At 40.0% G+C, this 16,552-nt stretch overlaps 1 protein-coding gene across 1 annotated transcript; it reads right to left on the reverse strand.

The window, feature by feature from the left end:
• Nucleotides 1-4,207: 4,207 nt before the first annotated feature.
• On the reverse strand, nt 4,208-13,716 carry LOC123994555 (synaptotagmin-1-like). Its single transcript, XM_046297294.1, has 2 exons — nt 13,384-13,716; nt 4,208-8,315 (listed from the first exon to the last, which is right to left on the reverse strand). Exons 1-2 carry the CDS (start codon nt 13,555-13,557, stop codon nt 8,109-8,111), a joined length of 381 nt encoding a protein of 126 aa, XP_046153250.1. The 5' UTR covers nt 13,558-13,716; the 3' UTR covers nt 4,208-8,108.
• Nucleotides 13,717-16,552: the final 2,836 nt, after the last annotated feature.

A 16,552-nucleotide genomic window follows, 5' to 3' on the forward strand; every position in this document is an offset into this window, starting at 1 on the left:
GACTGGCAATGGTTGTTAAGAAAAGCATTTTTAAGAATTGTTCTTGAACCTTCAACATAGAAATGCTACCAAAAATAATTTATAGAAACTCGTTATAAATGATCAAGTCATCCATGATTCACCAAATTACATTTTGAAAGAAGAAGCAAAATGTTTTAAGTATAGGTTTTCTTTACAATAATATACAACAATTGCTTGAAACAATTGAACATTATGAAACATCAAAGATACCAGGCCTGGTCTTCATAGCAGACTTCTATATAAATGCCTGGATTACTTTCATTTTGGTGAATCTCTTATACAACGGGTTAAAGTTGTGTAAAGCATCCCCAGATGTCAAATAGTAAATAATGGTTACTTCTCAGAAAGTTTTGAGCATTTAAGAGGAGTAAAACAAAGCTGTCCGTTGTCCCCATATCTATTTAATATGGCCATTAAAATGATAGCTATAAAAATGAGATCCAACAAGAACATCAAGGGGTTAGAAATCCAGGGGACAAAACAAGAGTGTCGATATATGCCGATGACTCAAGTTTTTTCTTATGTTTTTCTTATGTCCGCGATCTGGATTCCTGAAGATCTTGATCACTTTTCTAGCCTCTCTGGACTAAAACCTAATTATGTCCGGTGTACCATATTATGTATTGGATCGTTAAAAGACACGGTGTTTACACTACCCTGTAGTTTATGGAGAAATCATTGATTAACACATTGATTAACTCTTTGGTCCTATCACAGTTTATTTACTTATTAATGGCACTGCCTACTCCAGATGAATCGTTTTTTAAATTGTAATATTTCATTTTATTTGGAATGCTAAGCCAGACAAAATTAAACATCCCTATTTATATAATGAATATGAGTTTGTGGGGGCTAAAATTATTAAATATTAAAGCTTAAAACCTCTTACTAAAAGCTTCACTCATACATAAGTTATACTAAAACCAAATGCTTCTCCAGTAGATTATTAAGAAAGGCCCATCCTTTGTTCTCAAATGGACTTTTTTCCTTCATATAGATGACAACTTCTCATTACCGACCAATTGAAAATTACATTTTGTTTAAAGTATCGCCCTTTCTTAAACAAGCCATACAAAGATGGTAAATGGCATATATTATTATTATTATTATTATGGTTACAATTTTATCCTCCAGAAAATATTACAACAAATGTTATAGTTAAACTCCAATATACTGATTAATCAAAAAAAAAATCTTTATGGAGAAAAAAAAGTATTCTATTTATTAATGATATTATGAATAGAAACGGTGGGGTTATGTCACATATGCAGCTATCGAAAATATATGGGAATGTCTGCTCAATCAACATTTACAGCCAACTGATTGTAGCATTACCACAAAAATGGCAAGTGGAAAAGGGAGAAGGTAGGAAACTTATTTGCCTGTCAAATATTAAAGATACAAATTGACTGAGTTTCATTTGAAGATACATTTTTTTGACATCTGCGCCGTACAGGTTGAAAAATAAATGGGAAGAGATTTTCGATGTACAGATTCCATGGTACAGGAACTGGTACAGAAAACAACACTTGAGTAAACACTTAGAGTTTTTACATTCAAATTATTATATACAATTCACCAACAGAATTCTATATATATGGTGCATACAACATTCTCAGCTCTGTAGATTTTGCTGCGAAGAGACAGAATCAATCGATCATTCATTCTGGTATTGCCCCTATGTAGCTTGTTTCTGGTCACAGGTTCAGGTATGGTTAAAAAAATAGCTTATGCTTTATATAAAGGTCACATGTACAGTATGTAAAATGTGTATGCAAAATGTGTATGTAAAATGTGTATGCAAAATGTGCATATAAAATGTGCATGTGAAATGTATATGCAAAATGTGTATGTAAAATATATATGTAAAATTTATACGTAAAATGTATATGCAAAATGTGTATGTAAAATGTGTATGCAAAATGTGTATGTAAAATGTGTATGCAAAATGTGTATGTAAAATGTGTATGTAAAATGTGTATTTAAAATGTGTATGTAAAATGTGTATTTAAAATGTGTATGTAAAATGTGTATGCAAAATGTGTATTTAAAATGTGTATGTAAAATGTGTATTTAAAATGTGTATGTAAAATGTGTATGCAAAATGTGTATGTAAAATGTGTATGTAAAATGTATATGCAAAATGTGTATGTAAAATGTGTATGCAAAATGTGTATTTAAAATGTGTATGTAAAATGTGTATGTAAAATGTGTATGCAAAATGTGTATTTATAATGTGTATGTAAAATGTGTATGTAAAATGTGTATGCAAAATGTGTATGTAAAATGTGTATGCAAAATGTGTATTTATAATGTGTATGTAAAATGTGTATGTAAAATGTGTATGCAAAATGTGTATTTATGTGTTTAATTGTGTCCTCCCCAAAAAATGTGTATGTAAAATGTGTATGCAAAATGTGTATGTAAAATGTGTATGCAAAATGTGTATTTATAATGTGTATGTAAAATGTGTATGTAAAATGTATATGCAAAATGTGTATGTAAAATGTGTATGCAAAATGTGTATTTAAAATGTGTATGTAAAATGTGTATGCAAAATGTGTATTTATAATGTGTATGTAAAATGTGTATGTAAAATGTGTATGCAAAATGTGTATTTAAAATGTGTATGTAAAATGTGTATGCAAAATGTGTATTTATAATGTATATGCAAAATGTGTATGTAAAATGTGTATGCAAAATGTGTATTTAAAATGTGTATGTAAAATGTGTATGTAAAATGTGTATGCAAAATGTGTATTTATAATTTGTATGTAAAATGTGTATGTAAAATGTATATGCAAAATGTATAAATATGTGGCAGAAAAGCTGTAAAAAAACAAAAAATATATTTGTCCTCCTGTGGAAGGGTTTATAAAAAATAAAAACATTAGATTGTTGACCAAAGAGGTCAGTTCCACATTACTACCGCTGGTTCAAATCCAATGCAAAGAGAAGATATCCTTAAATAATTGTCTGAAAGTTACCAAATCATTATACGTTTATAGAATAAAACCATTTCAACCACACCAAACCCAGGTTCATTCGATGCATTCGATTCATATCACCAATTCAGTGTGAAAGTTAAACTCCCTTAAGTCATCTGAGAGTATTCCTGGGCTATATTCAAAGAATCTTTAAGTGGATAGTATGCACTTTCAGATCTCCTGGGGGATAAAGTTGACGGTAAGTTTTGCAGATGTTCAGATCAGCAAATATGGGTTCGATCTCCATTGTCCGGGCAATAAACATGTGAACTGCTACGAATTTGACTAATGTATCAAGTATACTGGATGAAGATTCAGAAGGTATGTGTTACTTCCTTTCACACTGTGTTCCCATTCACTTTCTCTTTGTTAGTCATTTGATAATGTCTGAATGATTGTCGGGTCATTCCATCTCAAAAAGCACTAGAAAGGATTTTGACACCCACCATCTCAGATTGTTCTGAAATAATTGATGTTGTTATAAAAATATAAGATTAGCCTTCATGCAACATTATTTTGTTGAAATATAATTGGAACGATGAGGAATTAAACTAATTGATTGGATCCAAATTGACCATTTAAATAGGGATCACATAATATTCACTAAATATAGTAGCTAACATCCTTTCTAGCAATGAGTTAAACATGAGGAATCCAAACAAATGGTCAAAAAGCCACCCACGGACCCCCCCATTACCCTTCACCACTGCTACCCCAACAACCAGTATACAGTATCAGTTCTCTATGTTTGACAAGTAGTATGAAGCTGTGGCTTGTAGTATTGCTTATCCATAATATGTAATGTATTCCCTGTGAATCTGGACATGTTTTTTTCCCCTCGTAAAAAATGTGTAATTTAAATCACTTGGATTATTTACTGTGAATTTACCAGGTTTTGACCACTAGATGCCGCTGTTGCTGCTATACTGCCACACTCTTTTATACATTTTTCTGGTCTCTGTTGATTAAACAGATTACAGCATTTCCTAGATTTGGCTCATTATGAAAATAAATCTAGGTTTTATAAGCACCCAGTGTTTATTATTCAATTCACTCAATGCTTCTTATTCTTATGCTGATGAAGGCATGTTGTCGAAAATGTGAATGTCAGTATTATCTGCTCGCACATCAAAATTCAATTGAAAAGTTGGTAAGTGAACCAAACCAGTATCCGGAAAAAAAAGAAGCACTTGAAAAGGTTCTGTATCAACAGGAAATAAAACTATTTATTGATCATTTGTGTATATGAAGTTATATAACAACAGTCAAAAACTCCACAGAATGAGTCACTACACAAAGTGAAACAAAACTGTAAAACACCTCATAAAAAATGAAGGTATACACAGCAATATACAGTAACTGTCAGCTCGCTGTCACCGCGAGCGATATGGCAGGAAAAACAGCCCAAACAGTTGTACAAGATTACAGAGAAAATGTCAACACAGAAATACTCAAGCAGGCAGTTGATATACACAAAGGCAACTAGGATCTTTCTACAGCATCAGACTCTAATACTCTACACAGCTTCGTCTTGAAAGGTTAGAGTGGCTTTTTGTTGTTGTCATTTTAGAGAATCGTGTATGTTTCTGGTCACACAGTGAGATGTATGGGCTTTTCTTGAATAGGATGTGAGGGGTTTTGCTTCCACACTTTAGTAGGGGGGACCAGTAAAAGTAGCATTACATTGCAGCTAATGGCTTTTCTTGTGGTGAGTTACACACCTCACAATCTGATCCTGTAATGCTGCCTCTTACTGTAGTGTCCGCCTCTCAAGAGTTTGACGCTTTCCTTTCCTTTTGTTGAAGCATTTTGATTTCCTTCCCCTTTAAATACTGATTACAGCCTTTCGTTAGTGATTTAGTCGTACCCCTATGGAGTTGCTCATCCCATTAAAATACAGAGCCGACGTTTTATCCTTGTTTTATTTAAACAAGTGTTTTTTGTAATTCATGATTTAAGGGATGCATAATAAATATGTTACATGAAAAAATATATAGATCAAGAGGGAATGTAATTCATTAGAGCACATTCTGCTGTATTTAAATGTATGTTCAATGTTTCTGGAATGTATAGTTTATCCGGGGAAGGTCTACCCAAAAGGGTATTTAAATACATAAATTAAAACACACACAAATCAACATATTTCTGCAACAATGAAAGAAAAGTGGCAACTACGAATCCCACAGTTAATCACCACAAACACACAGTCCATTCTTTACATTCAGAGTTTTCATTTCAAATACAAAAGTGTTTTCAACAGGGTTGTAAACATAACTTATTCATAAAAAAAGAATCATAATTAGATATAGTATAGTAGATCAGGTTGATGCAACGATGGATGACGTTATCATGACAAGATGTGATACGTTTCAATATGATGAATTCATTACTTTTTGGAAAATGATGAAAATATGTACATATGCACTTTCAGAGGGTGAGGGGTCACTTAAATGTTTTCATGTGTGTGTGGGTGTCATATTTTGGTATTTCCCATTCCCAATATGTCCTGAAATTTCTGATGCTGGATCTGTGTGCAAGAAAAAAACTAACTAGATAGGAGGGAACCCTTAACAGAAGGATTTTAGATGTCAGACTCCAACCACCACAGAATCTACATGTGCTGTGTCCTAACCATCTCACTGGACAGGAACACCTCTGACTTGATAGGAGTCAACTTTAAATATTCATTTTTTTTCTCGGGCAAACACAACCCACACAACACTATGGGATGAACATACAAGTATTGCACAGTGCTCAACAAAATGCTGTGTGAATCCAACCACTCTCGCTCTCCCATAAAACGTTCTAGAACTCCTGTGTGTAGCCCTGTCAATCAACCAACCAGCCGCTGCACAGTTATAAGAACTGACGATGCCACGCACTCTCTCAGCATGTGGAAGGGAAATGGCAGTACAACATCACTACAGAACAAACTTGTCGCTATTGATAAAGTCTACACCTCTAAGCACGCACGGCAGTCACAGTGACACACAAAGCTGTCCCCAGAGACGCCTATGGAATGACAAATAGCTTTTTCATAATAGTGCTATCAACTACACAACGACATTGAAAACATTTAGAAGCTACTCCTGAAGCTAGCATCCAGTATATGCATGGAGGTTCCTCCAAGATAAGAGACTTCACGGATTTCATGGATTCAAGCGTCTTACTTATTCCTCTTATTGGACCGTAGTAAAGGACGTAAAAACTAATATTATCCCCTATGCAGATCATTAACTTTTACAGTCATTGTTTATATCCCATTGTTCTCTTGGTGTTGTACTGAGAGCCAACAATAGAAAACTGGCTAACTACGGTTTACTCAACGAAGAGATACAGTTATATGGTTGTTGCTTTCATGTACTGTTCCTTTAATTAAACAACAAGAACCAGTCGGGCTCCTGGACAGAAGCTCCCCTGCGCATTGAGCGTCCTTAAGGCCCGTCAACATAGTGTAAAGAAGTCAACAAGCTATTGCCGGTTCAAAGACACAGTGCAAAACAGTAGCCGTACAGAAAGTAAGATTGGCAGTATAACATGGCTCTATTGCCACTGTGAGAAGGCAACACAAAGCTGCTATTTAGGGCACCTTGTGCAGCCAAATACATTGTTCCCGATAAACCAAAGCTACGACCACTACCTAGTGGGAGTGTGCATGGAGAGAAGGTTACTCTACATGTGCCACCTCCCTGAACATGGCAGTGTTTAGAAACTCACTTTACTTCCAGTCAATATAATAATCATATACTGACCCATCAAATCACTGACTTCAGCTTTAATCTGGATGAAACAGATTGAAGGCAAGGGGATGTAATGATAAGAGACAGCCCCATGGTGTTGGTAGATCCCCCCCATCCCAGCCTATAGCAAATATTGTTTCAAAAATCATGCAGTTTACAAAAAAATCAGCTGAATTTATTTTAAAAAATGGTCATCTAAAAGTCAATTTTCCATCTTTGGAGACCTTGAGACTCCAATGTCCTGAACATAATCAGTTTCCAACAACAAGGCTATTGAAAGTAAGCGGTTAACAAAATATTGTTCAACAAGCTTAAGGACACAATGGCTACTCCTTGATTCTATTTCATATCGGGTCAGTTTCAGAGGGGGGTTGGTGGAATAGTCGTTTGGGTTTAAGAGGACCGGTCTGTAAAAAAATAAATAATAATTTAACGAACAGATGGCCTTTCAAATGAGGACCTATTTCACTTAAAAGTAACTGACTGTGTCACAAGGTGATGCCCTGCTTAAGGAAAAGGAAAAAGGCTAACCGGTTTGCATCGATTTGAGAGATCCTCCAGAACATTGTGTTTCAAGCAAAACAAGTAGGTCCTCTGATGGAGAAATGTGTATAAAAAGGTGTATAAGAAACCATGTGCTTGTATACTATCCAGCAGCATATATTTTCCCCATGAAACCATAGTAGTTAACGGCCTAGTTTTCTGTGTGTTTCAACTTTTCTCTGCAATGGTTCATTAGTAAACATAAAGCCAGACACCATCCTTTACAATGTGACTATACTTCCATTAGCATCTTACAGGGTGTAATTGCTTTCTTCTTCCTCTGGAATGCAATAAGGTCCATTTTTTTATCCTGTAATATATAATATCGTCTCTCCTGTATCTGCATTTACATCATTTAAAATAGAACATCTTATTAAAAACATCCAGATATACATCGATTAGGAAACGGGAACAACATACCAACATAAATTAGAAATAATTTTTGCCTGCAGACTGATATATACAACTGTGGTACAATAAATGTCTTTCAGTCATGCGCTATCTATACAGATCATATTGCTTAAAAGGGGGCATTTGGTTAGGGGGAATCGGGGTGCAGAGATGGACAACATAGTCAGGTCAGGGGCGGGGACTCCCAACCTGACAAATAGAAACACAAATCTGAACATCAGGGCCTAGGGGTTTGAAAGAACCATTGACAATTACAAAAGAAGGCGATAAGACAAGTAGTATGGGGTTGGTGGGAAGGATGAGTGTTGGCTGGATTGGTTTGACGGTGGATGGACTCATATATCACTGAGGTATTTACACATACTGGCTAAAGAGCACTATGGGGAAGGTGCTGAAAGGGCCCTGCCTATTTTTTTGTGGAGAGCTGAGCGTCCACCTCCTCCTCCACCTTCAGCACGTGCCACTGGGCGATGGGTCTCCTGGGGTTGGCCAGCATATCCGACCAGTGGCGCAGCTCCGTCCCCGAGCTGTTGAGGCCCACAAAGACCTTGCCGATGGCATCGTTCTTGCCGATCTTGTCATAGTCCAGAACGGTTACAACAACTTGAACTTTCTGTAAGGGGAAAAGTAGGGAGGAAGACATTGGAAGAAATTATGAGTTTGCGGGATACACACACTGTACAGGTAAGTAAAGTAATGTAGTGGTAAGATTTAAAGCTCACAAACTATAGTCATGGATGTTTTATGATTTGTGTAGTGCTGAGCACTCAGTATTCACCCAAAGTAAGAGAGAATAATAATATTGTCTCAAGTCCCCAGACAGCCTACTTCCTCTATTGAGCACAACAAATTTTTTGACGGTGTGTGTTCGGCTACCTACGTTGGCTAATTTCTCAAATTCCAAAAGCAGTACAATTAGAATACAAGTGGGTGTAACCTCCACTCTGTCTAATGCTCCTGACTAACAGAGTGGCCTATTTGAGTGAAGAGTGATATGCTCCCTTGAAGAGCCAGTCCTACATGCTAATTAGCAGTAGATACCATTTGAAGACTGGTCCTGAATCTTTCCAGAGCCAAACGCACAACAGATTGTAATCTCACTCAGAGGTCAACCTTTCAACCTCAGCATGTGTTTATTCAAAGTGTCTCAGAAATGAGGGGTGATCCGTGTGTCATCTGCTGGAAGGGAATATGAATCAGCACACTAAGAGCTCTGATTAAGTTTCGATCCACATGAGAGAGGAGAGAGGCACTGCTCTACCTGTGTAGATGCCGAGTCACTGTTCTCCCAAAGCATGTAATGAAACGCTGCACCAAGTCTCAGACTGTCAGTTGGGGTCAAGTAGCTTTTAAAGAGATAGTTGACCCCCTCAAATCCCTTTTGAGGTATAACAACGGCAGGCACACATGTATTTGGGTTGTTCTATCCCTTTAAATAGAAGGACCCTCTGTGGAGGCGGGAGTGTACTGAGCAGTATAGGCTTCCTCCACTGTCTCCCCTCTCTTGAATGAGTGTGTATGGAATGTTCCGATTGGCATCCTCACAGGCTAGGCGGGGTTAGGCAGCGAAATGAAGCGGAGACACATGGAACCAAACTCGTGGTTTGTGAAGTGCAAAATCAATTTGAGGCAATTACTTTTTTATGCCTGGCGTGTTGACGCCCGCTCACAGATAATTCCCCCTTGGTCCAATTTGCATGCACTTTATCTTCTTTAATTCTCTGGGCCTAGTAGCTTTAAAGTGCTTTCTCATGAAGCAATTTGTCCTCAAAAACTGCGAGCGCCTTACTAAACCGTACTCTATATACACATTTCATTGCACTGGATAAAAGAACGTACTGAATTGCACCGTGAAGAAGAGATATTTGAATGTTCAAATGTAATCATACGCCAAAGGCTTGTAATCAGGGATGTGTTGAGAATGGCATTACTTCTCACCACTCCCCTGTGCAATTGTCTAAACTTGTGAAATGAAGGCATTTAATGAGAAATCATATGGGGGAGATTTCTAGCCTGAGTTAAGCGTGTGTAAATGGAAACATAATTCACTTTTTATGCACTTTTCTCTCTATGACTATTCTGACCTTGAACTTGAGCATGAGAACAGCATTCTATTCACACACTTCATTTGGGGTGGAGATCAACGAAATGAAGGTGTGGCAGAGGTGTGTCTACAAATACACTGCATTCTGAACTTGACTTAACTCCCTCATCATTCTACCACCTTGGCCTGCGATGAAACCATGAATAAAGGTCGAGCGAACCTGCCGGTACCAAGTGGGAAAAGCATGTACTTTCTTTTTTTCTGATAGAAATGACAGCATTCTCCATGCACAGTCATTTATCAATTGATAAGAGCTATTGATAAGAGCTAGGTGAATGAGGAATCCATTTGGAGAAGAGGATTGTAAATACATGGACGATTATGTATTTTTCTCCTTATGATCCATGGAGACGAATGTTAACCAGTCATATGGAAGCAAACTGAAAATCAAATCAATATCATATGTATTGCGGCCCCTTTTCCACCGTGAAGTAGGCTGTAAATAGCTGTGCCGTTAATCTGATTTTATTTGTGTGCCCTCACAATTTGCATGGATACAATTTGGAGACCCAAGCTATAGGCTTTCTGTACGGCTGAATCTGCCAATTTGATGTATGTGCTGTAGAATGTTTTACCTATATACCCAGGCTTTTTGCACATTGCTAGCTGTCACTTAGCAGTTAGTTTCCTTAAATTTGCTGCCTACATTTTGAATGATTCCATTCTATTCCGTTTACTTTTCTTTCCTCTCTCATGTCCGTGTAGTTGTTCCCAAGGGTCGCTAGCATTAGTGGATCATAATAGGCTAACATTGTGCAATCATTTGGGACATGTAGCCTACTTGAATCATTATGGAACTCAGACCACACGTAGCAGTTTAAACCCGGAACCTGGTACATGGTTCCCAATGACTGGACCGTTGTCATACAGTTCCATGATTAGTGAGGATCAGGGTAGATTTCTAGGGCTACTGTTCAACCCCTATAGTACACCTATTTCTACCTTCAAATAATTAAATGGATTTAACTTGAATGTGTCAACTTTTACAATATGTATTTTTGATTCATCAATATATTTTGTGCGTAAACTCACTCCAAACCTGTTTAATATGATTCATACATACTTTTCTAACACTATTATTTGCTTAAATAATCTACAAGATCAGAGTATTTTTTTTAAATCTACCAGTTGGTGCTGAAACTGAGACAAATATGCAAATACAGTTGAAGTCGGACGTTTACATACACTTAGGATGGAGTCATTAAAACCCGTTTTTCAACCACTCCACAAATTTCTTCTTAACAAACTATAGTTTTGGCAAGTCGGTTAGGACAAATACTTTGTGCATGGCACAAGTAATTTTTCCAACAATTGTTTACAGACAGATTGTATCACAATTCCAGTGGGTCAGAAGTTTACATACACTAAGTTGACTGCGCCTTTAATCAGCATGGAAAATTCCAGAAAATGTCATGGCTTTAGAAGCTTCTGATAGGCTAATTGACATAATTTGAGTCAATTGGAGGTGTACTTGTGGATGTATTTCAAGGCCTACCTTCAAACCCAGTGCCTCTTTACTTGACATCATTGGAAAATCAAAAGAAATCAGCCAAGACCTCGGGGGAAAAAAATGTAGACCTCCACAAGTCTGGTTCATCCTTGGGAGCAATTTCCAAATGCCTGAAGGTACCACAATAATCTGTACAAACAATAGTATGCAAGTATAAACACCATGGGACCACGCAGCCGTCATACCTCTCAGGAAGGAGAGGCGTTCTGTCTCCTAGAGATGAACGTACTTTGGTGCGAAAAGTGCAAATCAATCCCAGAACAACAGCAAAGGACCTTGTGAAGATGCTGGAGGAAACAGGTACAAAAGTACTATATCCACAGTAAAACGAGTCCTATATCGGCATTACCTGAAAGGCCACTCAGCAAGGAAGAGCCCACTACTCAAAAACCGCTATAAAAAAAGCCAGACTACGGTTTGCAACTTTGTACCTTTTGGATCGTACCTTTTGGAGAAATGTCCTCGGTTCTGATTAAAAAAAGAATAGAATTGTTTGGCCATAATGACCATCGCTATGTTTGGAGGAAAAAGGGGGAGGCTTGCAAGCCAAAGAATACCATCCAAACCGTGAAGCACGGGGGTGTTAGCATCATGTTGTGGGGGAGCTTTGCAGCAGGAGGGACTGGTGCACTTCACAAAATAGATGGCATCATGAGGTGTGAAAATTCTGTGGATTTATTGAAGTAACATCTCAAGACATCAGTCAGGAAGTTAAAGCTTGGTCGCAAATGGGTCTTCCAAATGGACAATGACCCCAAGCATACTTCCAAAGTTGTGGCAAAATGGCTAAAGGACAACAAAGTCAAAGCTATTTTTGTTTCATCAGACCAGAGGACATTTCTCCAAAAAGTACGATATTTGTCCCTAACCGTAGTCTGGCTTTTTTATGGTGGTTTTGGAGCAGTGGCTTCTTCCTTGCTGAGCGGCCTTTCAGGTTATGTCGATATAGGACTTGTTTAACTGTGGATAGAGATACTTTTGCACCTGTTTCCTCCAGCATCTTCACAAGGTCCTTTGCTGTTGTTCTGGGATTGATTTGCACTTTTCGCACCAAAGTACGTTCATCTCTAGGAGACAGAACGCGTCTCCTTCCAGAGCGGTATGACGACTGCTTTGTCCCATGGTGTTTATACTTGTATACTATTGTTTGTACAGATGAACGTGATACCTTCAGGCATTTGGAAATTTCTCCCAAGGATGAACCAGACTTGTGGAGGCCTACAATTTTTTCTTTGAGGTCTTGGCTCATTTCTTTTGATTTTCCCATGATGTCAAGCAAAGAGGCACTGAGTTTGAAGGTCGGCCTTGAAATACATCCACAGGTACACCTCCAATTGACTCAAATGATGTCAAATAGTCTATCAGAAGCTACCAAAGCCATGACATCATTATCTGGAATTTTCCAAGCTTAGAGCTTAAAGGCACAGTCAACTTTGTGTATGTAAACCTCTGACCCACTGGAATTGTGATACAATGAATTATAAGTTAAATAATCTGTCTGTTAACAATTATTGGGAAAATGACTTGTGTCATGCACAAAGTAGATGTCCTAACCAACTTGCCAAAACTATAGTATGTTAACAAGAAAAAAACTAGTTTTAATGACTCCAATCTAAGTGTATGTAAACTTCCGACTTCAACTGTAGATGGTTTTCTTTCATTGTTCCCTATATTCTGATAAAATAACAATTAAAGGTACACTAATGCATTACACACCTGCATTAAGTATGAATACTGACTAGTGAGAAGTGCATAGGAAACGCGTACATTTACTAAGTCTGAATCGGGCCCGTGATGAATAGAGCCTAAGACTGATTATCCCGTACAGGCTAAGGATCACACATTCACACGCTAATTTCAAGCCACCAAATCACTCTTAGTAGCCACAAGCTTTGAACACAATCTCCTTGTCATTTGTCTCGGTGTTGGCACTAAGTCTTATTTGAAGTATTCTTTAAAAAAAACTTGACTTGGTGGTTTATGACTGAGCTCAATTAGATCTAGTCTTAATGCTTCAACAACATGGAGAACTCCCAAGATGTGCATGGGGATGTACAACACCATTACCTGGATTTGCTCGAATGGCACTTCAAAGCTGAAGGACTCGTTGTAGTAAGGGTTGAGGGTGTTCTTCTTGATTGTCGTCTTCTTCTTCTTCAGCCTCTTCCCGTTCTGCATCAGGTGGATCTTCACGTAGGGATCTGAGGAAAGAAGAGAGGCCCAGGTTAGAACCCACTGCATCAGGTGGATCTTCACGTAGGGATCTGAGGAAAGAAGAAGAGAGGGCCAGGTTAGAACCTACTGCATCAGGTGGATCTTCACGTAGGGATCTGAGGAAAGAAGAGAGGCCCAGGTTAGAACCCACTGCATCAGGTGGATCTTCACATAGGGATCTGAGGAAAGAAGAGAGGGCCAGGTTAGAACCCACTGCATCAGGTGGATCTTCACGTAGGGATCTGAGGAAAGAAGAGAGGGCCAGGTTAGAACCTACTGCATCAGGTGGATCTTCACGTAGGGATCTGAGGAAAGAAGAGAGGCCCAGGTTAGAACCTACTGCATCAGGTGGATCTTCACGTAGGGATCTGAGGAAAGAAGAGAGGGCCAGGTTAGAACCCACTGCATCAGGTGGATCTTCACGTAGGGATCTGAGGAAAGAAGAGAGGCCCAGGTTAGAACCTACTGCATCAGGTGGATCTTCACGTAGGGATCTGAGGAAAGAAGAGAGGGCCAGGTTAGAACCCACTGCATCAGGTGGATCTTCACGTAGGGATCTGAGGAAAGAAGAGAGGGCCAGGTTAGAACCCACTGCATCAGGTGGATCTTCACGTAGGGATCTGAGGAAAGAAGAGAGGGCCAGGTTAGAACCCACTGCATCAGGTGGATCTTCACGTAGGGATCTGAGGAAAGAAGAGAGGGCCAGGTTAGAACCCACTGCATCAGGTGGATCTTCACGTAGGGATCTGAGGAAAGAAGAGAGGGCCAGGTTAGAACCTTCACTAGGGGCATCAGGTGGATCTTCACGTAGGGATCTGAGGAAAGAAGAGAGGGCCAGGTTAGAACCTACTGCATCAGGTGGATCTTCACGTAGGGATCTGAGGAAAGAAGAGAGGCCCAGGTTAGAACCCACTGCATCAGGTGGATCTTCACGTAGGGATCTGAGGAAAGAAGAGAGGGCCAGGTTAGAACCTACTGCATCAGGTGGATCTTCACGTAGGGATCTGAGGAAAGAAGAGAGGGCCAGGTTAGAACCTACTGCATCAGGTGGATCTTCACGTAGGGATCTGAGGAAAGAAGAGAGGCCCAGGTTAGAACCTACTGCATCAGGTGGATCTTCACGTAGGGATCTGAGGAAAGAAGAGAGGGCCAGGTTAGAACCTACTGCATCTTCAGGTGGATCTTCACAGGTGGTAGGGATCTGAGGAAAGAAGAGAGGCCCAGGTTAGAACCCACTGCATCAGGTGGATCTTCACGTAGGGATCTGAGGAAAGAAGAGAGGGCCAGGTTAGAACCTACTGCATCAGGTGGATCTTCACGTAGGGATCTGAGGAAAGAAGAGAGGCCCAGGTTAGAACCTACTGCATCAGGTGGATCTTCACGTAGGGATCTGAGGAAAGAAGAGAGGCCCAGGGATCTGAGGTGGGAAAGAAGAGAGGGCCAGGTTAGAACCTACTGCATCAGGTGGATCTTCACGTAGGGATCTGAGGAAAGAAGAGAGGGCCAGGTTAGAACCTACTGCATCAGGTGGATCTTCACGTAGGGATCTGAGGAAAGAAGAGAGGGCCAGGTTAGAACCTACTGCATCAGGTGGATCTTCACGTAGGGATCTGAGGAAAGAAGAGAGGCCCAGGTTAGAACCTACTGCATCAGGTGGATCTTCACGTAGGGATCTGAGGAAAGAAGAGAGGGCCAGGTTAGAACCCACTGCATCAGGTGGATCTTCACGTAGGGATCTGAGGAAAGAAGAGAGGGCCAGGTTAGAACCTACTGCATCAGGTGGATCTTCACGTAGGGATCTGAGGAAAGAAGAGAGGGCCAGGTTAGAACCTACTGCATCAGGTGGATCTTCACGTAGGGATCTGAGGAAAGAAGAGAGGGCCAGGTTAGAACCTACTGCATCAGGTGGATCTTCACGTAGGGATCTGAGGAAAGAAGAGAGGGCCAGGTTAGAACCTACTGCATCAGGTGGATCTTCACGTAGGGATCTGAGGAAAGAAGCATCAGGTGGATCTTCACGTAGGGATCTGAGGAAAGAAGAGGCCAGGTGGATCTTCAGGTTAGAACCTACTGCATCAGGTGGATCTTCACGTAGGGATCTGAGGAAAGAAGAGAGGGCCAGGTTAGAACCTACTGCATCAGGTGGATCTTCACGTAGGGATCTGAGGAAAGGAAGAGAGGCCCAGGTTAGAACCTACTGCATCAGGTGGGTAGGGATCAGGTTAGAACCTACTGCATCAGGTGGATCTTCACGTAGGGATGAGGAAAGAAGAGAGGGCCAGGTTGAGGTGGATCTTCAAGGGATCTGAGGAAAGAAAGAGGGCCAGGTTAGAACCCACTGCATCAGGTGGATCTTCACGTAGGGATCTGAGGAAAGAAGAGAGGGCCAGGTTAGAACCTACTGCATCAGGTGGATCTTCACGTAGGGATCTGAGGGAAAGGTTAGAAGAGCATCAGGTGGATCTTCCAGGTCTGAGGAGGAAAGAACCTACTGCATCAGGTGGATCTTCACGTAGGGATCTGAGGAAAGAAGAGAGGGCCAGGTTAGAACCTACTGCATCAGGTGGATCTTCACGTAGGGATCTGAGGAAAGAAGAGAGGGCCAGGTTAGAACCTACTGCATCAGGTGGATCTTCACGTAGGGATCTGAGGAAAGAAGAGAGGCCAGGTTAGAACCTACTGCATCAGGTGGATCGTAGGGATTGAGGAAAGAAGAGGGCCAGGTTAGAACCACGCATCAGGGATCTTGAGGAAAGAAGAGAGGGCCAGGTTAGAACCTACTGCATCAGGTGGATCTTCACGTAGGGATCTGAGGAAAGAAGAGAGGGCCAGGTTAGAATCTACTGCATCAGGTGGATCTTCACGTAGGGATCTGAGGAAAGAAGAGAGGCCCAGGTTAGAACCTACTGCATCAGGTGGATCTTCACGTAGGGATCTGAGCAAAGAAGAGAGGGCCAGGTTAGAACCTACTGCATCAGGTGGATCTTCACGTAGGGATCTGAGGAAAGAAGAGAGGGCCAGG

Source organism: Oncorhynchus gorbuscha, linkage group LG14 (assembly GCF_021184085.1).
Source record: "Oncorhynchus gorbuscha isolate QuinsamMale2020 ecotype Even-year linkage group LG14, OgorEven_v1.0, whole genome shotgun sequence".
NCBI classification, from domain to species: domain Eukaryota; kingdom Metazoa; phylum Chordata; class Actinopteri; order Salmoniformes; family Salmonidae; genus Oncorhynchus; species Oncorhynchus gorbuscha.

Excerpts from the sequence above, each read along its gene's own strand:
- LOC123994555 (XM_046297294.1), bottom strand. The coding sequence starts at position 13,557 with ATGCAGTGGGTTCTAACCTGGGCCTCTCTTCTTTCCTCAGATCCCTAC. Across the intron at positions 8,316-13,383 it reads TGCCATTCGAGCAAATCCAG|AAAGTTCAAGTTGTTGTAAC; the intron begins GTAATGGTGTTG and ends TTCCCCTTACAG.